The sequence below is a fragment of the Thunnus albacares genome, chromosome 6, assembly GCF_914725855.1.
Source record: "Thunnus albacares chromosome 6, fThuAlb1.1, whole genome shotgun sequence".
Lineage (NCBI taxonomy): Eukaryota > Metazoa > Chordata > Actinopteri > Scombriformes > Scombridae > Thunnus > Thunnus albacares.
This window is the reverse complement of record NC_058111.1, coordinates 26,120,027-26,145,437: the sequence shown is the minus strand read 5'-3', so window position 1 is coordinate 26,145,437 and position 25,411 is coordinate 26,120,027. Positions and strand designations below refer to the sequence as shown.

General features: G+C 37.6%; 1 protein-coding gene across 4 annotated transcripts; it reads left to right on the top strand.

Annotated features, from left to right (window-relative positions):
• Positions 1–1,035: 1,035 nt before the first annotated feature.
• Positions 1,036–22,313, top strand: LOC122984560 (P2X purinoceptor 5-like). 4 transcript variants are annotated; one of them, XM_044355086.1, is made up of 14 exons: positions 1,185–1,268; positions 1,670–1,726; positions 3,759–3,909; positions 12,136–12,207; positions 14,857–14,932; positions 15,320–15,416; positions 17,288–17,368; positions 17,502–17,643; positions 18,074–18,210; positions 18,389–18,482; positions 18,832–18,897; positions 18,991–19,073; positions 20,137–20,209; positions 20,970–22,313. In XM_044355086.1, the coding sequence occupies exons 3-14, from the start codon at positions 3,844–3,846 to the stop codon at positions 20,979–20,981; spliced, it is 999 nt and encodes a 332-aa protein (XP_044211021.1). In that variant the 5' UTR covers positions 1,185–1,268; positions 1,670–1,726; positions 3,759–3,843; the 3' UTR covers positions 20,982–22,313. The 4 variants fall into 4 exon arrangements, with proteins under 4 accessions (XP_044211018.1, XP_044211020.1, XP_044211019.1 ...); XM_044355083.1 differs by lacking the exon at positions 1,670–1,726 and having other exon boundaries at positions 1,036–1,268; XM_044355085.1 differs by lacking the exon at positions 1,670–1,726 and having other exon boundaries at positions 1,036–1,268; positions 20,137–20,252.
• Positions 22,314–25,411: the final 3,098 nt, after the last annotated feature.

The window sequence follows — 25,411 nt, the reverse complement described above, 5'->3', positions numbered from 1 at the left end:
TTGTCCGTTATGTCAGTGCTGAGTGCAAACATGAAGTATACTCAACATTATAGCAGCCCATCAGCAGGGCTTACATTTTGGTAATGATGTAAAATCAACTTAAAGAAAATTAGTCAGTGAAACAAAATGGAATTATATCAGCAATACTTAAAATGCTCCAAAAATTTAAGTGCACTCAAAACAAATGAGTTATTACTTCAACAATTGATTTTTGAGTTAGGTTAAATTCTGGAGAATGAGTGACTCCAACTTTTCTCCAGGATTAAGTTATGTTAACTTACTTCTTTTATTAAGATGTACTGTTAGGTTTTGCAGTGTACCATTCAGGACTAAGCACCAGACCTGGGGCAACAGAGCCTTCTCCATAGCTGCCCCCTCCCTCTGGAACGCTCTTCCCAAACACATCCTAGTCTGCACTGATCTGTATGTTCAATAAATAAAAATGTATTATTATTATTATTATCTTTAAACGGCCTGTATGAACAGGAAGGAGTGGTTACAGCAAGGATCATGGACACCTGACTATAAGTTGAAACATTGTGAACCTTATCTTTAAGGAGTTACATTAACTGAGAGATTAATTCAGTACCTTGGAAAGTGAAATGTCCAAATTAATTAATTTTCCTTCTTGGCATGATCGTAGTTAAATACAGTATTTTATTTTTTTTTACAAGGTTTACAATGTAATTAAAGGGCCACTCCAGTGATTCAGTATTACACTTCCTTGCTTTACTTGGATGTTTGAGCTTCACTGTGCAGATTGATGTGTGTGCAGAGATTGAGTTTTCATTTGTTGAAGGAGAAAAGTTTCTCTGTGCACACCTTAAATCTGAGTTTAAGGTGTGGACCTATAGGTACATGACATCCCAAATAAAACACTAACAAACACTAAATGTCGTCAATCCTCCCAGATCTACAAAGACAATACCGGATGTCCCTCTGATTTTATTTTTAAGTAGGCCGAGCATTGTATTATTTTGAAAGGTATTTCCGGATCTTGCGCTTGTTACTGATGCTAACTTGATGCTGGTGGTGGGGTGAAAAAGAGGGCGATGTTGGAATCCATTCGGCGTTTTCCCTGAGCTGCTGCACTGAAGCTCTCCGCCGTGTGGACCTGTCTGTAGATGCATGATGGCCGGGAACGTCATGAAAGGACTTTTCTGCTCTTTATTCGACTACAAAACGGAAAAATACATTGTCGCCAAAAATAAGAGAGTTGGAGTTTTGTACAGACTTATTCAGTTATCTATCATCGGTTACTTAATTGGGTAAGCGAATTACTGAGTATTATAACCTCATTCCATATGTTGATCTAAATGACTTAACCATTTGCAAATGATCATAAAAGTCTATTAGTATAGCCTAGAGTTTGTTTGTTTGGAGTGTATGTTGATCATCATACTGTAGGCTATTTTTGTTAAAAACATGAACAAAAAAGCAAATAAACTTAAATTCAGCAACTCACATAAACAAATTACATAAATTATTACTGTAGTAATATACTACACCTTAAGTGAATATAAAGGGACAGGACCAGGCAGTAGCCTACTAACTGCTATGAACTTATAATTTACATTCAAAATAGCTTAATTCAGCACCTTTGATGCTATAATCTTTTTCTTTTTTTTACACTAACAACTGTCACAGGATTTTTTTCTCTAATCTTCAGTGTACACCTGTGGCCTGCAGCAGAGCCCAGATAAAAAGGCTATGTTGGCCTAATCTAGTAAGTGAGAAAGTATGTGTTATTTATACAGCACATTTCTAGAGCAGAAGTCACACAGAGCTTAGTAATAAAAGGCAAAAAGAAACAGGCTTATATACAGGACATATAAGTGTGAAAAATAAAATGAAAGATAACACTCAAGAAATCAAGTTTTATAGTGTAGCGTTTTTATAATAGGGGAGAACAGGGTAATATGAGCCACTTTTTACATTTAATGATTTTACTGCAAAATAAAAGTGTATTTGTTTCAAATAATAGTTACTATATATACTTCAGGTTGTTGTGTACCCATGGAAATTAAAACAAGTTATCTAATTATTATGGTTTTCGAACAATGACCCATCAAAAAAAGTTAGTACTATGGCACAACTTACACCAAGGTAGGGGTAAAATGAGCATGGGAATGGGGTCAATAGTGCTACCATTAAATACTGATATAAAAATGACACAAAATCCTACAATTTTGAGATAATTTTGAACTTTATTAATGCCATCAATTTAACAAAGGCAAAAACTCATAGTTTCAATTAAAATTATATGTTTGTGTCCTGTTGTTCAACATGTTACCTCAACATTTTCAGTAAAGATTAAATTGTGATCTTTTTGTGTCCGCTACAGAAAGAGTGTGTGTGTAAATGTGCTTTTGTGTATACAGACAGGTGACGAATTAAAGGAAAAACTGGTCAAGGTCTGAATGCTTCATCCCTACAGTGAGGGGATCTGGTGACTCTCTTATGCTTTGGGGGGCATTTTGCTGGCATGATTTGGGTCCACTTGTTCCCTTAGAGGGAAGGATCACTGCAAATCAATACAAACTTGTTGTGAGTGATCACCTTTATCCTCTGATGAAACATTTCTATCCTGATGGGAGTGGCCTCTTCCAGGATGACAGTGCCACAGTTCACAGGACACGAGGGGTCACAGTTTGATAGGTATGAAAATGATATGAATCATATGTTATGGCCTTCGCAGTCACCAGATTTCAACCCAATTTTACACTTATGGGAGATTTTGGACCGACCCGTTAGACAGCGCTCTCCACCACCATCATCAAAACACCAGATGAAGGAATATCTTTTTTAAGAATGGTGTTCATCCCTCCAGAAGAGTTCAGAGACTGCAGAATCAATGCCAAGGTGAAGTGAACTGAAGCTGTTCTGGTAGCCCAACACCTTACTAAGACACTTTATGTCGGCTTTTCCTTTCATTTGTCACCTGTCTGTATGTACAGCATGTTTGCGTGTGGCTTAAACTTAACAGTAGACAACACTTAGGTATTTATTCATCAACATTGTAACACTTGTAACAGGAATCAAACATGAACAGTGTCTCTAGTCACTAGAATATCAGAAAATAATTTTCGGGGGTAAATTGAGCCATTGACTCAACTTGCCCCAACATCACTGGCACGATTTACCCCACAGCCTCCATTTTGACAAAACTGTTTCACACAGTGGCTCAGATCCACATTTATGCTGAGTTTATGACCTTGTTTTGTTTTGTTTACACTGACCTAAATTAACATGTAACGATGTCCAAAACTTATCTTTTTTAATTAAGATACAAGACTGATAACTTTAGTAACATGATGAATTCACTTGGCATGACAAAAATCTTTTTTTTTGCTCTGTTTTGCTGACCCCTCTCTCCATGTGCTTGAGTCCAAGATGGACTGAGTAATGTGAACTATACTTTCTTAATTTGTGGTCACATGATTATTTTTGTTTTTGGTTACCTAGATAAAGGGGGTGGCTCACTTTACCCACTGGCTCAGTTTAGTTACATTTTAGTAGCACACCAAACAATACCATAATACTTAAAAAAAAAAAAAAAAAAGTGTTTTACGAAACATTTCAGCTGTCTTTGGTAATTCATGTCTTTTCCTAAACCCCCCAAAAAGAGAGGATTTATTAAAAATGGCACACTACAGTAGATGCTTTGAACACATCTTTAAGCTGTTTCTTTTTTTAACATGCTGGTTGGTGTTGTTAAGGTTCACGCTGATTATTTTGAGAGCTGCTTTCACCCACAGGTGGGTTTTTGTAAGCAAGAAAGGCTACCAGGAGACAGATGAGGCCATCCAGAGTTCTGTCATTACTAAACTGAAGGGAACCTCAATGACAAACACCACTGAGTCTGGTCTGCTGGTGTGGGGGCCGGAGGATTATGTCATCCCACCGCAGGTAAAAACATCCTCATTGCAGCACCTACTGGTACATACTCATGTCAAATGTTTTCTCATATAGCCTAGTGGAATAAGTGGTTTGATTTAGACTGACAGTCATTTCATTTCAGTCATTTTATTTTTAGCAAGTAATGTTATTTTAAGTAATTAAGACTGAGTCAAAGACATGCACATAAGAATGGGTACATGAGGACATTAAAAAAAAACTTATTTTCTTTGTTTTGTTAACCAAATACAGACACTCAGACATGAGTAGATGCGTTAAAGGAATCGTTCAACATTTTGGGAATTGTGTTTTGTTGCTTTCTTGCCAAGAGTTAGATGAGAAGATCAATAACGCTCTCTAACCACCCATAAAACCTTAAAGGACAGGTTCACAATTTTCAAGTCTGCCTTTTCTTGCCATAATCATTCCTCCTGTTCATACTGGCCATCAGAAGATCCTATATAAGAAATATCTGAAATATTGTCTAGTCAGATGAGATCGGCAACTAAATACCAGACACACAGTAGTGTTTTCCAACTGCCTTTAATAACTCTATAAAGCATATCCATACAGGCTCCTTGACTTCTGCAGGAAGAGTGGAGCACCTTGAACATTTCACACAAACATTTTATACTTTCAGCTTCCACCCAACACAACCGTTAACACAAGCACCTTGTCTGCAGTCATACGTCTCTGTCAAGCACCTATTTCCTGTAAGGTAATCAATAACAATTCCATATATGGTGTAATGCCCATCCTATACAACTTTCAGTTCTTGCATTTACAACCCCAAATCAGAAAAAGTAGGGATGGTATGTTAAATTAAAATTAAGACTGAAAACAATGATTTGTACATTTTGACCTATATAACATTGAACACAATACAACAGCATGTTATTTGATGTTTTATCTCACACTTCTTGCAAAATATTTCAAAAGAAGTTGCGACAGTGAAGCATTTACCACATTTTTATGTTGCCATTCCTTTTCACAACACATAAAAGATGTTGAGACTGCAGGCAGGCCAGTCCAGCACCCGTAACCATCTTCTTCCGCAGCCATGCCTTTGTAATGTGTGTAGAATGTGGTTTTGCATTGTTTTGTTGAAATATGCATGGGCATCCCTGGAAAAGATGTTGTCTTGAAGGCAGCATATGTTGCTCCAAAATCTCTATGTACTTTTTGGCATTAATAGTGCCATTACAGAAGTGTAAGTTACCTTTGCCAAGGGCACTGACACAACTCCATACCATGACAGACCCTGGCTTTTGGACTTGTTGCTGGTAACAGTTTAGATGACAGTTCTTTGGTCCGGAGCACACAGCGTCCATTTCCTCCAAAAAAGACCTGAAATATTGATTTGTTTGACCACAATACATGTTTCCGCTGTGTAATAGTCCATCCCAGATGCCTCCAAGCCCCGAGAAATCGATGGTGCTTCTGGACACAGTTAATATATGGCTTCCTTTTGGCACAGTAAAGTTTTAATTGGCATTTGTGCATGTAACTACATATTGTAGTGCTTGACAAAGTAATCCTGATTCCATGAGGTTATATTGCTTATAGATGAATGATGGTTTTTTGATCCAGTGCTGTCTGAGGGTTCGGAGATCATGGTTATTCAACTTAGGCTTGCACCCTTGCCCTTTATGCACTGAAATTCCCCCAGATTCCTTGAATCTTTTAATTATGTTATGCTCTGTAGAGGCTGAAATATCCAAATCCCTTCCTATCTTTGTTTGACGAACATTGTTTTTAAACATATCAATAGTTTTCTCACACATTTGTTGGAAAACTGGCAAACTGGTGCATCTTTGCTCCTAAAGGACTAGGCCTTTCCTGAATGCTGCTTTTGTACCAAATCACGATTACAATCACCTGTTGACATCACCTGTTTCAAATCACATCATTATTTAATTATTTTACCTCATTACTAGCCCTAAATTGCCCCCGTCCCAACTTTTTTTTTAAATGTGTTGCAGGCCTGAATGTATATTTACAAATGAAATGAAGTTGACCAGACAAAACATGAAATATCTTGTGTTCATACTGTCTGCAATGAAATACAAGTCAAAGTAAATTTAGAAATCACTGCTGTCTTTTTTTACTTACATTTTTCATACCGTCCCAACTTTTTCCGAGTTGGGTTTGTAATTAGTAGTGTGTAATTTGTCCAATAGTACACTTCTAATATCTTTTTTTTCCTCCACAGTCCCCCTTTTGATTCAATTTGAAATCACACAATTCAATCACAAGTAATGCAGGTGTGTGGTGAGATGTGAGAAATAAAGAGCAAGAAAGCCACAGCCTATACGCTGCTATACAGGAGATGTGTGTGTGTGTGTGTGTGTGTGTGTGTGTGTGTGTGTGTGTGTGTGTGTGTGCGTGTGCGTGGGGTGTAAGTGAAAGAGAGGGGGTGGTGGGGGTTGCGTGGGATAATATTTGCTGCGTGCTTCTCTACAGTTGAATTCAAGACAATACAGTTTCTTGGCATGAAAGAAAGTGTATTGTTAATGTATGGCTTCCTTTTGGCACAGTAAAGTTTTAATTGGCATTTGTGCATGTAACTACGTATTGTAGTGCTTGACAAAGGTTTGCCAAAGTAATCCTGATCCCATGAGGTTATATTGCTTATAGATGAATGATGGTTCTTGATCCAGTGCTGTCTGAGGGTTCGGAGATCATGGTTATTCATCTTAGGCTTGCACCCTTGCCCTTTATGCACTGAAATTCCCCCAGATTCCTTGAATCTTTTAATTATGTTGTGCTCTGTAGAGGTTGAAATATCCAAATCCCTTCCTATCTTTGTTTGACGATCATTGTTTTTAAACATTTCAATAGTTTTCTCACACATTTGTTGGAAAACTGGCAAACTGGTGCATCTTTGCTCCTAAAGGACTAGGCCTTTCCTGGATGCTGCTTTTGTACCAAATCACGATTACAATCAGTAAGTGAAAGAGAGGGGGTGGTGGGGGTTGCGTGGGATAATATTTGCTGCGTGCTTCTCTACAGTTGAATTCAAGACAATACACTTTCTTGGCATGAAACATAATTTTGATGTTATTATACAATATTAGTTTATTATTTTTGTTTTGTTGTAATTGTTGTTATTCATGATGGTTTGGCAACATTTACTATTAATTTCTCTGCATAAACAATCCATAATTACTGAGTCAAATTTGACCCATAACGCATCAGAAGTAATTTTTAAAAAAATGTTTCTTCATTGGCATTAAAAAAAGATAATGATCAAAATGTGTTTTATTGTATTCAATAGACCATTGTAGAGGATGTATTGAAGCCTTGTTTTGATCAGAAAAAAATTAAAAGCATGTTTCACACATCTAAACTTGAAAATGGGTCAAATTTGACCCTCACACAATAGGAGGGTTATGTTCAGTTATGTGGATGGTTCTGTCTACCCAACCTGAGAGTTTTTTATATGGGTTTTGTGGGTTGTCAGATGATGAGTTCACATGTGTTTCCATGTATCCTTGTCCGCTGTAGATAAATCTGTGTTTCAAAAGAACAAGTCCAGTATTTAGCTCATACTGATGTTCTTGGTGGAAAGTTTGGCGTGTTGCAAAGAGAAAACTCCTCTGTAATTTATAGTGATCAGTTCTTGAGCAAGCTGTGATCTTTCTTGCTGAGCAAGTCCATGGTCAATGCACTCAGTTTCTATTTCTAGCCACCTAGGAAGTGATGCCTTATCCATAAATCTTTATCAGTTGGGTTTGAGTGTGACAGTGCAAATCACATTCTCAGCTTAGCAGGATGAGTTGAGGTGCCACTGCATCGATGAAATCAGGATAGACTAGTCTGAGCCTTTACTGCCCTGCTCATCCGTAGGGGGTTGAGGTTGCTGTCCCGCCCACTTGCTGGGGTCACCTGCGGCCTTTCTGCAATGGCTGGCATGGATCCAGGTGGCTCTTTCTGCAATCTTTACAGCAGAGTTGGTTACCAGTAGAACCTGGAATGGGCCTGTCCCATGTTGTTTTCGCCAGTTCCACCGTTTGCAGTCCTTAACAACCACCTAGTCTCAGACTGAGAAGGAGACCTTGTAGAGGAGTTGGCAGTGCTGCTTTCACCTGAGTATGGATAGACTTTAGAGAGTTGGAGAGGTTAATGCAGTAATGCAATAGAATCATCAAACCCCTCTCTCCTTGGGGCGTGTAATTGCCCAGGAGAAGACATCCCTGTGTTCATGGGTCTCCCATAATTATATCAAATGTCACCTCATGCTCATTAGCATTCAGGGGACGGCTTTTACCCAATTGAGCCCTATTTCATCACACACTTCAGCCAGTTTGTTTTTGATAAGATAAGAAAACGAACATTTTGGCACAGTTTTCACTCTTGTGTAATAGCATTCTGCTGGGCTTTAACCAGTTCAGCTAAGGAGACAGAAAGGATTATAGGAAAAGAAATGTTAGACATTTGCATTGCAGTTTGGATTGGAGCTTGTGCAGCTGCTTTTACTGCTGCATCTGCACTTACATTTCCTCTTGACACTGAATCTTATACTTAGGTGTATGCCTCACCCTTGCACACAGTCACTTCCTGTAGGAATAAAGTCATATTCAGACAAAAATAAAACGTTGCGGTGCACCGCCGCAGGGTTGAGCGGAGGTGTGTGAGGGTATGGGCATGTTTGTGCTCTAGAGTGTAACTGATGTGAAATAATAAGAAAATAATCTTTCATTGATCTGATTCACTGGCTTTCTCGCTAACTCTGCTCCCTTTCTTCATTCACTCTCTATCTTACTTGACCACAGCTGCTCTCTCTCTCTCTCTATCTCTCTCTCTCGCTCACTGGTGCTCTCAGCTCACTCTCTCTCTTTCTCTCATCTTTTTTAAAAGGAGTTGGAAAGCCGACAGCAAAGCCTAACTTTACTTTTATTTACTGTTATCAAATGAAAGGAAATGTCCTGTCCGTCTTTGTATTCCCTCATGGAAGGTTTTAGCTCTGATCAGTCTGATCACGACTGTCATTAGCTACTGCAGCATGACACTGTGGTGCCGCAGCCTGAATACACTAACCCCATTGAAATGAATGGGAGGACTGGTGTTTTTGCTGCACCGCCTAATTTGGTCTGAATACAGCCTAAAATAGATTCTAGCAGGTTAGAAACTAGTGATGCATGCACTATTTGTTTGCCAGTTGATGTTCTGCACTCATCAACTCTGTACAATGTCCCAAAATCATGTGAAACCCTGAAAGTATATTTGCTGTCTGTATAAATGGTGACCTTTTAGCCTATATGATTCACCATCTCCCTCTGTTGGGAGAAGTGTAGCAGGGTTAAGAATAGTGCAACGAGTTATTGTAACATTTGGAAGGTTCAACACATTATTGTGATCCATCATTCTGGCAGGGGTCAAATGGTTAGTTTTCTGCTTGAGGCTAATAGGGCTAGTGATGCAGCTGCATCCAATCTGGAGGAGAAGTAAGCAACAGGTCTGAGTTTATGCCCATGCTTTTGCAGCAACACAGAAGACATAAAAACTTTTTCTTTTTTTTTTACATACAATCTTTGATGAGGGTCAGGGAGGTCCAGTGTAGGGGCTACAGTCAATGCTTGTTTGAGTTTCATAAAACTGTCCTGTCCTTCCTCAGTCCAGGTCAGTGTGTTTGTAGGTCTCAGTCCATGGTCATGTGCCATGCTCTGCAGAGGCTATGCAATATGGGTGGAGTCAGGGAACCACTGCCTACAGTAGCCCATCATGCCCAAAAATTCCATCATTTGCTTTTTGGTAATTGGTTTTGGAATTTTCAAGATGACTTGGACTCTGTCATCTGACAATTTCTAACCGTCATGGGAAATGATGCGACCTGGCAAGGTTATTTCCTCTTTTACCCACTGCAGTTTAGAGAGGCTGGCTTTGTGGCTTTGTGCATCTAGATATTGTAGCGGTGCCACTGTGTCAGCCTAACAGGCCTGTTTGCTCTTGGAACACAAAAGCAGATCATCTACATACTGGACCAGTTTGCTACCACACAGAGGATAAAATCCTTTCAGATTTTCATGTAATGCTGCTGAATAGACAGCAGGTGATTCAACATGTTCCTGACACATACTGTACGTGTGAAAGGGTATGTCTTGTCTTTGAATGTGAATACAAACCAAAACTGTGAATCAGGATGAATTGCAATGCTGAAAAATGCATTTGCTAGGCTCATCTACCACTTTTAATCTTGGACAAACCTCAAAGCCTTACGTTGGCCTTCCTGTTGCGCCTTTTTGACAGGAAAGATAGATGTGCACACAGGTGAATCAGGACATGGCACAATTACTCCCTTTTCTAGTAATGCATTAAAATTGGTGTTATTCCTTCTATAGCCTCTAGTTTAAGTGGATACTGGGTTTTGCATGGTCTGTAATCAGATTTTAGGTGTGACAATTAAAGGTGCTGCATTCTTCATCAAACCCACATCATATTTGTGTTGGGTCCATAGTTCAGTTGAAACATCTGCCAGCCTTAGATAAGAGATAGCCAATTATGTTATTGGTGTGCTGACATAATTTTGGCCTCTTTGTGAGGGTAGATGCACTGCATGTAATCCCACAAATGTACAACCAAATGATTTATTGTGTATGTTTGTCACGGGTGAGTAAAATACTCCTCCCTTATTCATCCAATCATAAATGTCATTGCAGCATGTCACCTATGGTGCAACATCCTTACACTTTTTGTTTGTGGTTTTGTTAGAGACACATGTGGATCAACAGAGGATTTCAGACACCTTTTGACCTCATCAGTTCTCTGCACAGGCAATGCACAAAATCCATTTCCCCAAAACAGATGGGCACCAGTTAGCAAACCTGACTCTTTTCCTTCTCGAAACCACTATTTCTCAAATCTTTCATCTGGTCCTGGTGTGTGTTTGACATACAGTGCAGTGTAAATCTTGAATTTGTATGTGGTTTATCCCACTGGTTACATGTTTAGCAAAATATCTCTTCTTGCCACTAACAATTTGGTTACTGCTAATTCTGCTGGTGGAATAATTTTTGAAACCATTAGCATTTCTGTATCATGGAGTGTATGTGTGTGTGTGTTTTCTAACCGTCTGCCAGGCTCCTTCCTGTCCCCCCCCCCCCCACTTGTCGATAGCCAGTCCCTCCTCCTCGGTCTCCTCTCCACGCTCTGTCCCTTGAATTGTTCACTTTCACTTGCATGGAATATCCTGGTCTTGTGGCCAGGCTGCATCACCAGTTCCTTCCACATGACCCCAGCCAATGCCCAGTTTATATTTCAGCAGTTTCTGAATTTCTCCTGAAGTCAGGCGATGTTGGCATATTAGTTCCTGGAGTTTTCCTCAACAGGTGCCCAAATGAACATTGAAACAGGTTTTCCCTTCATAATGCACTTACAATGTAAGTGATGATCGTCACCGTTGTCCAAATTAGTCAAGTAGATATCTTTCAGTGTTCTTTTTAGTGCCAAAGTCTCTCTTTTTGATATTATACTTCCACCGCAGCTCAACAGGGAAACACTGTGCAAGAAAACACAAAGAGGGAATTTGATGCTAAAAAGACTGTAAATGTGGCAGATATCCATTTGATATGACTAACTCAGACTGCTGAAGCCTCATATAAGCTTCAGATCAACTTTTAAATGCATTTTTGTACAAAATGACAGTGTTGACACACAGCGGATTTTGTGCCCCATCACTTACAGTGAAAACACATTTGAAGGGGATGTTTTAACAGCCAGTATGAACAGGAGGAATGATTACAGCAAAGAATACTATGGACATCTGACTGTTGTCTTAAGAAAGGCTTGAAAAATTGTGAACCTATCCTTTAACTTGTTTTTACATTTCAGCTTTTGTATGGATGAAACAACCGAGATATAATGTGTTAATTAGTGAGCTTTAAAGGTGCTGGTAGGATTATTTCCCAAAATGTCAAACTAAAAGATCAATCAATAGGCTTACTTACTGGCAGTTAGGACAGGCAAAGATCTTGAACAAGGAAGCAAGTCAAGCAGTTCAAACATAGTTAGTTTTAAATCAGCATAAAACTGGTCACAGGATACAGGCAGGCAACCAAGCAACATATATGATCTAGTAAATGGGGGTGCTGGTAGTATAACCAAGGGCATGGGTCTGCAGGCAGCAGCAGGGTCAGATGATGTCCGATGGATAGGAGTGAGAGAGGGAGGCAGTTCAGGTGTCAAAATGACATGGTTGTGAATATAAAGACCAATTTACAATGTTTTCTCTACATTTAGGGTGAAGCTGTCTTCTTTGTTGTAACCAATTTCTTAGAGACGCCAAACCAGAAGCTTGGATACTGTGCTGAGGTGAGACTTGATTGAAGTGTAAACTATTGACTGTATGTTTGACTACTGTGCCAGTATTTCCATGAGAAAACTGAACGCCCTGAAAACTGCAGAAAACTCACACACACTTTCAGTGACAGCTGAGAGAGAACTTAATGTTTTTGTAGTGAGCATGTATTGTAGTGTTGGTCATATTTCAGTGAATCCTCATCTTTTTGTTCTGGCTGATGAATAATATTTTACGTCCAATTTGCTAGTCATTATTTTGATATTTGAAAAAGAGTAGTAGTGAGTGTGTTAGTGTGCATATCATTTTCTATTCATTTCAAAAACATCTAAATCCATTTTAACAATCCAAGAAAGGTTCTACAGATGAACCTCTGATAGATAAACATCAGACAATATTAGTGTTAAATCCCCTGTTCATTTTATCTTTAGGCTGTATTTTTGGCCAACATAGATTTTGAGGGGACAATCTAAGTGAATGACCAAAGATATTTTTCTTTGCACAGCTACATCAAAGCTCCATAAGCCTTTTTTAATATATACATATATATATATATATATATATATATATATGTATATATAATTTTAATAGTCAGGACAGACTTAGCTCTGGCCATCAGATCCATAATTTCACAGGTGAAAGGTTTGGAGAATTGTTTAGGGGATGTACTTTGCTTGCTCCTCAGGGTAAATATGAGGTTGTGTTTTCAACTTTCAGTATGCCTAACAACATCAACGTTTCCTCTCATGCTGCTGTTTTCAGTCATTCTTCACGTTAAAGCGCCACCATTGCCTCTGTCTACCAAAACAAAGTTGTTATGATCATTATCAGGATGCATATTTTGTTTTGTTGGACACAAGGAAACCTGTGAGTTTTCAGCTATAGCTGGAGGACATGATGTACTGTTTAGTCACTGTGTACTTTCTACAAAACCCCCCTCAGCTCGCAGTTTCAAGCTGTCCGAGACTAACTGTTTATTTTAAAGTTGCTTTATTTACTCTCCACTGTCTGACATCTAATCATCTGGAAACTATTCCAGCCAGCTATGTTTCAGAGATACAGTAGGCCATGTATGACTGAGGTTAGGGAAGAACTGGTAATGACCTGTGTTGTACTTAAGTGTAAAGTAAACTGAAAACATCTATACTGAAATAACCTCATATGATTATGTCTCTGTTATCTGTCTCCACAAATGGTTGCTTGAGCCAATATTAAAATGCCATATTGGAGAAGACTCATATTTTATGTAAATTTAACAAAAATCAATCAATGACATCTATCAGTGGGATGGTTGTGTCCCACTTCCATACCAAACACTAACTCTTAGCAGAGTTTGAGTATTCAGTGTGTCTACACTGGAAAAGTGAAAAACTAAGTACACCTAAAATAGTCAGTATGCAAACTAAACAACACTTGATTCTTGAATGTGTTGTTGATGTACAAAAGAAATGAAAGTGGTACAATACTCACAGCTGCTTATAGCAAAAAATGAAGAAAAAGTACATTAATTATTACTTTATTAATAGATTATTATTTTTCATAATAAATTACAAATGGTGGTTACAGTTTCAGAAAGATTTCAGACAACAAAAAATGAACATGTTGAATATCTGTAAAAAAAAAAAAAAAAACCCCATCATAAACACTTTTATCTAATTAAAGTTTAAATTAAAGTTGAATTGGCAGTGACATTCTAAAGTTGCAGTTTTATTGCTGTGAGATGGTGCACATATAATTTAGCTGTATACTATAAAAATTAGTATACTGTATACAGTTAGTATGTATCATGTTATTGGGATGCAGCATTTGTTTTGAGTAAAGGAAGCCTACAGACATTTACACATTGCAGCAACCCCATAAAGTCACTATAATTTAGAAATCCATGATGAGTAGAGAAACAGAGTAAGATTGACTGTGGCTGATCAGTAGTCCCTCCCGACTTTTCCAGTTAAACAACAAATGGCTCCCATGGTGGTACAGCCATTACAGTCAGAGGACCAGCAATCTGCATTATCTTCCTAGCACTTCGTCATAACAGAAGACTTTTAACTTTTAACAAACACTGATACCCCCTTCTTCTTTCTGTGAGTGTGTTGCTTCTATTCATCACTTCCCTCGGCTGCAAAAGTACAGAGGGTTCCTGGTATGTAAACTTAACCACTCTCGGTTCTTGCCTTCCTGCCTGCAGCCAAGAAGAATAGCAAAGCTGTACTGCACAAGTACTACAAAGGCATAAAACACTGTTCTTGTAAACATTTTGGATCTCATCAGTGGCAGTGCCCCTGCTTCTAACAGCTTGCACTGTTCAGTGGGAGCCTTAACTGTCATGTTCCAGCCAGCTGCAGTCAAGCGTCGCTAAAACAGTTTTCAAGTTTCTCATGTGTTATGAAAAGGGCACAGACATATTGGAGCTCTGAAGTATCTCATAATGTTTACTTACTAAGTAGAAACTATGAGAAACTAAGTCGAATTGAATTTCATGATGTCATCCACAGCAAATGAGGTTTTTGCATCTCACAGTGTGACTCCTGTAACAGGGGTCTTGAGATCACAATGCATTTAATTCCTGAATCAAGTTCTATGCTAAAAAAATGAGAAAAATGGTTAGTTATGGTTAAAGTGCTTCTTGAACATTTGTCTTTTTATATGGTGTTTGCTCCCAGAGCCCCAAAGTGCTGGATGGACACTGTCAAAATGACAATGACTGTGAAGATGGAAAGATGGTGGTGGCTGGTCATGGTAGGAAATCACAGATTTCAAATTGCCCATAAGTTGATTGACTTAGTGCCATTCAAAAAATGATTTGCATCTAAATTCAGGAAGGTTAAATTATGTCTTGGTGTCACAGTCTTATCCAAATAAATTAAAATGAGTGCAACATGTATGATACAAAATAGAATAACACACATGGTAAAAAGAAAGACAAGGAATATTGTCAGAAATACTTTCCTTGAGTTACCTTAGTTTCTGTCTGTTCAAGGCTATGGGCCAAATGTCACTGAAATGAAATTTGAAAATAATTGGAGAATTTTTTCAGAATTTATTCAAATTCACATGTAATGCCACTTCACGTGTGATGAGCTGCATGACTCATAAGGCAGGTTTTGTTCCACTGTTTTTCTTAAGGAGTCGAGAGTGGCCGATGCTTAAGAGAGGATGAAAACTCGAATGGTACCTGTGAAATCTTCGGCTGGTGTCCCATTGAAAGACGCTTCAAACCACAGTAAGCAATGCAGCTATGAAAACTCTTGCAGGCATGAAAAAAATGATTGATGAAATTAATTACTCTTTCTCTATAATAATCATGGATGTATTATAAGAGCTGGATACCGGACGGAAATGGTGCCCATTCAGTCCAATAACAATTGCTTGGCTGGCGCATACACCAAAAAAGGTTTCTAGCCTCTGGGTTTGCTTCTGTGTTGTGCAGCCCACTGAATATGTGTAGTGGTGTTTCTCTCGCTCAGCCAACAGACTTTATATTGTGATGATTGAGATTTTTAAATTGCTTTTCTCTGTTCAAGGAAAGTTTTACAAATATAAAACCTCCATAGATCAAAAATTCATAATAGAAAGAGTCATAATTGACCTTGTTTGTATTTCAAGGTGTCCTGTCAGCAGTTTTACAGACATCTCTTTTACAATGGTGGTCTATGGGGAAAATGCTTTGTAATCTGCAAGGGGATTTTTCACTGCAATACTGCGAGTGACCACTGGGAAAAATTGGCTGCAAGACTGAGTGGCAGTGCCCCATCCAGCTCTTATTATACATCCATGATTCTAATGGATTTGATTACCTGCAAGCATGCACACACATCCAGGTGAGGTCATGAGACAACTTTGCATTTCCAGTTTTGTTGATTTACTACGTATTTTAATTTCAGTTGAAGGATTACATACTCTTTTATTGGTTGAGAATAGTTTTTATGAGTTGAGAATATTCAAGATTTCTTGATTTTAAAAGGCAGAACTCTGTTGGAAATGTGTTAAAATTGCATAGTGGCAGAAAACAGTCTTTAGTTAGGTGTCGTTTTTTTCTTTCTTTTTTTTTTTTTTTAACATGAATTAGTAAATATCATCAGGTCACCATTTTAATTCGTCTCAGCTCAGTTGCAGGCTGTGCTGTATTTAATGCAAGCAAATGTTAGCATGCATGTGATAGATAAATTATCAATAGACTGAGGTTGGTTGAAGTTAAGTGTCTCTTTAATTCAAACAACACACATGTTACAGACACGGAGAGTCTGCAGAGTCTCTGTGGAGAATTCTGAAGAGGAAAGGAAATTCACTGGTATATATATTGATAGCCTTGGGAGGCACCTTTAGCTGTTTACAGATTCCTACCAGACCTAGACAAAGCTTTACAGAGCTCTCCCTTCCACATGATATCTATATGACTTTGTCCTGCTGTTACCCTCGGGCCCTGCAGTCCAATATATATATATATATATCCTTGCATGGTACACAATGTAGGCTACAGATTTTTCTATCACATGTTAATGTTGTCATTGTTCTATGAGTATGTTAGCATGTTTAAATAAGCAGTTAGCACAAAGCACTAGCAGTTAGCTAGCATGACTAGACTTGTTAACCTCACACAAGAAGTCAAACACCAAGACAAACATAAAACATGTCAATAATATACAAGAATAACTATATTTACATGAACAAAATATTGCGTTTTTTGCCCTTATTCCAAAAAGGACAATATTCATACTAAGCTGTTTACATGGCTAATGAAAATGAAAATTCCACTAATATTCCCATTTACATGCAGCCATGCATACTCCAATGAAAATAGGATCATCGATCATCATTTTTCATTTCATTCAACCACCCTTGTGAAAAGGCTGGTGTTTGGATATTTGCACATATCCAAAAACAGAAACAGAAAAAAACAGAAACCACCTCTTTAAACTTGAAGTCATTTTGCATTGAGTTCCTCAAGAAGTGTACCAGAAGGTCTTTTGGTTTATTCATTTCTGGCTATAAGGTTAGATAACAAGAACAAAATGGTGTAAATGTAGTGGTGACACATTTTCTGTTTTTTTTCAAGGTACATAATGTGTGTCAAATCCTTGTTTTTTTTTACAGAGGGCCTCTGCTGACGAGCGCTGAAAACTTCACCGTCTACATCAAGAATTTCATACAATTTCCTAAATTCAAATTTGTAAAGTAAGTCTTCTTTTAATGTGTTCATAAAACTGTGTTCATTTTTTAATGTGTTAATAAAACTGATCAGGAAACAGTGATGAAAACAGGAAACAGTGTGCACACTCTGTACTGCTGTGCTTTTCTTAACTCTGAGGTCCAACGTTCTGGAAACATCTAAGGAATCCTATTTGAAGAAATGCCGATACGATGAAAAGCTCAACCCTTACTGCCCCATCTTTCGCCTGGGAGACATCACCAGACGAGCAGGACACAACTTCCAGGACATGGCCACGTTTGTTAGTGCTCTTTTCAACGACTAGATATAGTCAAGAGTTACTTTATATGCTGTGTAACTTTAAACCTTTAACTATGACAGTATGTCAAGAGCTGAACTTTACACAGAAATCAGTCCTGGTAGATTTTACCAGAGTACACAGAAAAGACAGTTTGTTAATTTGACTTTTTTTGTAACTTGCTCACAGTTACCCCAGAATGAATGATGAAGCATACAGCAAAATACATTTTGCAATATATAGATAATTTCTCAGGTTTATGGATTTTATTTTTCTATAATTTAGGTTATCCTTTATGTTCAGAATCATGATGAGGGAGTATTGAGACAAAACTGTAGAAAATCCTGAGAAAGCACCACAAGAATCCTGTTTTGAACGATTATTTACATACTATAGATGCCACAGATGATCACATTCGTTTTATGTTTTCCAGGGTGGCTCCATTGGCATAATGATACAGTGGGATTGTGACCTTGATAAAGGCTACTCCAGCTGCCATCCACAGTACCACTTTACTCGCCTGGACGTCAATGTCTCCAACGAGAGCATCGCAATGGGATTCAACTTCAGGTGCACCTCAGTTACATACTGCCTATGTTGTACAGACATTTACTTTCTCTTCAACAATGTAGTTATCTTTATTAACATTTGATTTGACGGAAGAGAAAATAAATCTGTATTGTCATATAATACTTTTACAATTAGTTGTACTCTCACGGCTTCATATCGTCCCTTTATTTTTCAACAGACACACTCGGTATTTTAAAAATGCTGCTGGTGTGAGCTATCGATCTCTATTCAAAGTCTATGGTATCCGATTTAACATCATGGTGCATGGGAAGGTATGGAAAATCTGTTTTTCAGGGTGTTGGATGAAAGAGATGAAATTTTCTGTCAAAACAATATGATGTTTTAGGATTTTAGTGAAAACAAACTGACAAAGGTTTGTCGGATCCTGGTTTATATGCAACGTTGAGATAAAAAGATGCCTTGTACTCTTCTTGTCTTGTTATGTCATGTTGCAAGACTGTTATATACAAGTCTAGGTTCAGTCACAAACAATCAACATGACATCACATTCAGAGACATGTTTAATGAATAAAAGACAGACATAACCTTATAATTCAATATGTATGTGATGATTTTTGTGTTTTAAAAGAAATTATCTTGCATTTCTGCTGTTGTTTGTAGGCCGGGAAGTTCAGCATCATCCCAACAGCCATCAATGTAGGTTCAGGACTGGCTTTGATGGGTGCTGTAAGTACCATTCATAATTTAGTTTTAGAGAGCTGCACAGGATGTTTTGTACGTTGTCACAGTTACATCACTGGATCAAACTTGATTTAACAGGGAGCTTTCGTCTGTGACATGGTCCTTCTCTACATAATGAAGAAGGGCACCGCGTATAGAGAGAGGAAGTTTGAAGGATGCAGGTATGAAACACACAAGTACAGCTACGGATTTTCCTATTTTCCTGTATTTATATAAACACACATCACAGCACTTAAATTAGATTGCATGAGAGAAAGTGATAAAGATATTAGTGAGAGGAATCAGTATGGGTCACAATGGAGTGAGAGGTTCTTTAACCAAAAGAAGAATGCTATTTCCTGCATTTATACACATTTCTATCAATCTACCAATTAACATATTGTGATGGAATGTGTTATCCTTCCTTTCATTCAAATGCTATGTATATAGCTGCATTATTAATGCAATATCCCTACCCTATTTTCAACTTCCTCAATAGAAACAAGATTCAAGACAAGATACTTGATATTTTATGATTAATGAAATTAACTCCTTTTCAAGTGTGTTTTAGAATCATATTAACTTAAAGGAAAAGCATACATTTTTTTACTCATGCACAGTTGGTCATAATTTTCTTGTGGATAATAAAGACCTAAAAGACCACAAAGACCCAGTTTGAACCATGTACTACCACTGTGATGACAAAGTGACACCAAAGATTTGAATGATGTGTCACACGATGCATATTATAGCCAATATTAAATGCTGTAATGAGCTGATTAATATTTGTTGTGATCTTGAAAGAAACACTGTAAAAAAGGGAGCACATACACACACATACTCACCTAATATAATTGCTCTGATATAGGAAAGTGATGGACAACAGTTTTCTAAGTCTGGAAAGTGCAGAACAAAGATATTTGACCTTTGGTGTTGCAGTGGTGAAGCACAGAAGATTAATTTGTATTTCTATATTTTATACATTTAGACAATATTATTCTTCTGAAAAAGCTCAAGTTGTAGCAAGGAGACTGAAACATTATGTGGGTCCATTTCCATTCATTGTCAATGGGACAACTATAGTTACACTATAGCTCATTTAATTTCTGCTGTTATAAACTGGATATGTTTAACATGTTTAACACATGTAGAATTTTAGCACATCTTTAGCTGTTCTTGGCTACAGTTATTCTGTTTTGACATATAGCTTATCTGCAAAAGGCACAATTTGTCTCTGTTCCACAGAAATTCGAAGCCAGCATCCAAAGACAACGGTGTGGAAGACAGAAAGGGCGCCATGGATCAGGAGACTATGACAGTTTAGTCTTTTACTCCAAGAGACGAGTTTGTAACACGCCCCTGTTGGTAATAGTATAATAATATAAATATACAGACGGGTGACAAATTAAAGAAAAAACTGGTACAGGTCTGAGTGCTTGACCCCTATAATGAGGGAATCTGGTGGATCTGTTATGCTGCGGGGGGCACTTTGCTTGCATGGTTTGGTTCCACTTGTCCCCTTAGAGGGAAAGGTCACTACAAATCAGTACAAAGTTGTTCTGAGTGATCACCTTTATCCTATGATGAAACATTTCTATTCTGATGGGAGTGGTCTCTTCCAGGATGACAACACCCCCATTCATAGGGCACGAGGGGTCACTGAATGCTTTGATGGGTATGAAAATGATGTGAATCATATGCTATGACCTTCACAGTCACCAGATCTCAACCCAATTGAACAATTGAGGGAATATCTTTTTGAAGAATGGTGTTCCCTCCCTCTAGTAGAGTTCAGAGACTGTAGAATCAATACCAGTGCACATTGAAGCTGTTATGTGGCACATGGAGGCCCAACACCTTATTAAGACACTTTATATTGGTTTTTCCTTTCATTTGTCACCCATCTGTATAACAATATTATATGAAAACAACAAATACCAGTACAGTTAAAGGTTCTATATGTAGAATTGTGAAGCAATTTACATGCATTGATTGTTTTTTATTGCCAATGAGTGAACAGGTAGTAATGTAATGTAAAAAATGAGACCTTCCCTGACTTTCTCGGTTGTCTGTTACAGCCTGTGGACTGATTTCTATGTGAAGGACCCGGGCTGTGAAAATCCACCCGAAGTGATGTTTCTGCATGCCCCTTAGTGCCTTGCCTCTCTTCCGCTAATGTCAACAAAAGGCCAGCATGATGACACAACAACACAACAAAGATGGTGCTATCCGACTAGAAATACCCTGCACATATTAAAACAATATTATTGCCTCAACAAAGAAGCAGAAAACAAGCTCCAGAGCGATAGTAGAACATAGCTTACCCCTTTTGTTTTTCTTATTGGTAGTCCAAAGTTCGTAATAAGCACATGTTTCACAACAAAACTGCAGCATGTTGCTTCCCAGCCACAGCTCACTGAGCCCACCAGTGTTTAATGAACACTACTGGTAAAAACAGTTGGTGGTTTGCAGCTCGGGTCAGGTTCGGTTGGTTGATAAACACATGTTTGTGTGAGTCGGGCAGTGTGGATTGGCTCTCACCGGCCAGCAGCCACAGCGCAACAGAAGCCTCTGTGTGTATGTTTGTGTGTGAGCGAGTGAGTGTACGTACATACAGCGAGGGGATTGACTGATTGGGAGTGAGAGATGCTTTGCTGAAACACGGTGCATAAACACAACATTAGAGATCTTTTATGTAATTATGAGAAGTGTAAGCAAGGAAAAATACGTAAAATAAGTAAGCTTTTTAGAATAGAAAAATGTGAAAATATTGTATCTGGAAGACATTGTTAAAAATTTGCAAGATATGAAGGATCAAGATAAGGCAAGCGGTTTTTTAGTTAATCGTTAGAAAATGAATTTGACCATTACAACTGCTTCATTACTTGATGTGCCAAAAATGTTTTGACAAAACTGTTTTAACTAAAAATCAGATTCGCAGATTTCTGAGTAAATATAGACTTTCCATATGATTATCATGATATACGTGTGTTGTGATCTCACATTGCTATGAATGTCCTTTGTGTTTATTGATCTGTCCTCTATCAATATTTATGGATAGATTGAAGGGAAATCTGTAGGTGGACAGAAGATAGATGTTCTGTGAATATATAACATGCTAAAATGATTAGACAGTGTCGGTCTGTCCGATATTTATTGTTGTTGAAGGTCTGGGGTGCTGGTGTGATGTATTGAAGATTACATTGTTTAATGCTTGTTTTTGCAATGACTAAAAATTCCAATAAAGGGAAAATACCTCATACACGAATCAAGCTTTAAGTGCCAGGTGTCAGAGTGGTTCACCATTTCTGTGTTTTTTGTTTACCTACTTAACTTTTTATATATTTATTAATTATCAAAGAAAAAAGCTTCACATGTCATCTGAGTAAATGTGCAAATTAAAGTTTTAATAAGAAACATGACGTGTTGTGTGGTATGAATGACTTTATCGTTTATTATAATACTACTAACACACAAGAAGAGTTACTGTGCCGCAGTAGAAAACATTGGTCCACAGTTTCCGTGTGTGTTTCACGGCTGGCTGGTTGAAGTAGGTGTAAACACTCAAAGCTGATAACAAACCTACACAAACAGTACATATTCAAACACAACGAAGCCTTAGGCTGTCTACACATGGTCTGTGGCAGAATTGCAGTGAAGAAATATCTTTTGTTTACGTGCTGTAACTAATCACACACAATATTTTTTCCTTGAAATGAACTGTGACAACGAGTAAATCCTGTTCTTTGGTAAACATTTCGGGGGAAGTGTGACTAATGACACATTCATCTGTTATCTACTTACCTTCCTTCATTTATTTTTAAACCTATATTCAGCTTTAATATGACTCAGACCAGTAAGATTGAAATGATAGTAAAGAAACAATATCTCCTGCTGTACTGTGACAGAACCTGACAGTATCACTCAGCATTGCCTTCTAGCTTCACATGGTTTATCGTCATTGCTCGATAGGGCTCATTCAGGTGGTCACCCACAGAACAGAATATGTTTGTGGTGTTGTCAGCATTTAAAAATTACATTTAAAAAAATGCAAAAGCAGTTCACTGGAAAATCCACAGACCTTGAAATGACACCTGCTCGGTGAGTTTTAATTTGAATACCCTCACAACAAACTTGACAACAATAAAAGCTCAGATAGAACCAAAGGCAGCTTGGAAGGCATTAAAAACACAACACCTAAAGTCTAAAACTTGAAAATATGTAAGGAAGAATTTGTGTTTTGGGTAAAACATGTGAACATTTGGTTCCGACCTACCAAATGAAAATACTCAATTTATGATTCACAAACTAAATCTCACAGTCTCTATATTGGTGCTCCTATGTTTTCATTTCTCCATAATTAAACAGAATATTTGTTTTTTGTTGTGTTACTTTAGATACTAAATCCTCATGCGTGCACTGTCTTGCACTTCCACATCAATGCCTATAGATGTCACTAAAGGGCAACTGAGCTTTCATGCCGTTGTCACCTTCAGCAGCAACTCACAGCTGGAAAGTTTGTAGAACTGTAGAGGAGGTTTTACAGTTTATCTGATGTATTATTAAAGCTACTTATTATTACCAAAGTGACTCTTATATTGTAGAATTTCAAAGTAGCAATGTACAGTGTAATATGATCCTTACCTACTGCATAAAGTATGATATATACTTAGGAATATTTATGAAACAGCTATTTTCTGCTTTCAGATGTGTGCCAAGCTGTTTTCTTGACTGGTTAAGTGAATAAAGCATCTTAACATTTCCTGTATTGTGCTGTATGACATATGACGGAGTTACTGAATTGTACTGTTTGCAAACTGAATTTCTGCGGCAAAAATTGGGCTAAAGTGACTGCAAACATACTGTAAGACACTGAGACATAATGTTAGTTCAGTGCTTTCACACAGAGCCACCACATCAAACTCAGGGAAACATACAGCAAAATAGAGTGTTAAAGGAGATACAAACGGGTGACACGTTTAAGGAAAAGCCAGTACAGATCTGAATGCTTGACCCCACATTGAGGGGGTCTAGTGGCTCTGTTATGCTGTGGGGGGCATTTTGCTGGCATGGTTTGGGTTCACTTGTACCTTTAGAGGGAAGGGTCACTGCAAATCAATGCAAAGTTGTTGTGAGTGATCACCTTTATCCTATGATGAAACCTTTCTATTCTGATGGGAGTGGTCTCCTCCAGGATGATGACAATGCCTCCACCCACAGGGCACGAGGGGTCAATGAATGGTTTGATGAGTATTTAATGATGTGAATCATATGCTATGGCCTTCGCAGTCACCAGATCTCAACCCAATTGAACACCTATGGGAGATTTTGGACTGATGTGTTAGACAGTGCCCATCACCTCTCTAAGACACTTTATGTTGGTTTTTCCTTTAATTTGTCACCTGTCTATACATGTAGCCTATAACACATTTCAGTGAGTTATGTCATTGTTTTCTTTTTTTAGAGTGATGAATGCAGTAATTAAAACACATTTCAGTGAGTAGTGTATGTTATAATTTTTCATACTTGATATGTAAACTTTGACACTAAATCTGACTGGATATTATTAGATTTTGAGTGACATGTTTTGTAAATAAATATAGTAAGTACAGTATTTAAATGATGTCATGATATATAGATGAAAAAAAACTACATTTCTATAGTTGTGACACTATCTGGTGTACCTTATGATGTATTTTTTATCAAACCTATAAATGTTATTTATTTGCATTGTTGATGATAATTTTAACAGCCATGTTTTGAAACTACATTTTCACTTTCTCACTATATATATATATATATATATATATATATATATATATATATATATACATTTTACTTTTACAACAACTCTATTAGATTTTTTTCACTGGTAAACAAGTTGGTTATATGAAACAGATAATTAATTGAAGTAAATTACATTACTTCATTATAATAATAATGCTGGTAAAAAGCTGATAAGTTTTATATTTAATATAAAAAATAAAAAGGATAAAAAAATAAGATAAAATAAACATCTGTTTAAAGTCTTTCCCCATGGACCCTGGAGGAAGAATCCTACAGATTTTGGTAATCCCCTGACCTTTTCTCTAGCACTACAAGCAGATCAAGGTTTTCACTTATGCAGTGAAATATCTATATCTATTCGATAGTTTAGGACAAAATTTTGTAAAGAAATTCATTGTTCCCAGAGGATGAATCCTACTGATTTTGGTGATCTCATGACTTGTCTTCAAGTGCCACCATGTGGTTGACATTTGTGGCTTGGAGTGAGTGTTTAAACAACTATTGGATGGATTTCCATGTAATTTGGTGCAGACAGATTATGTTACTCTCAGGATTAATTGTAGATCCAGATGTTTAAGTGTAATCATCAGGTCAAAATTTTAATGTGTCCAATACCTCGTTTTATTTGCAAAGCTAATGACTTTCCCATCAGCCTCAGCTGTACTTTGTGTTTGGTGCTCACACTAACTATAAGATGGTGAAAATAGTAAACATTACCTGCAAAACATGTGAT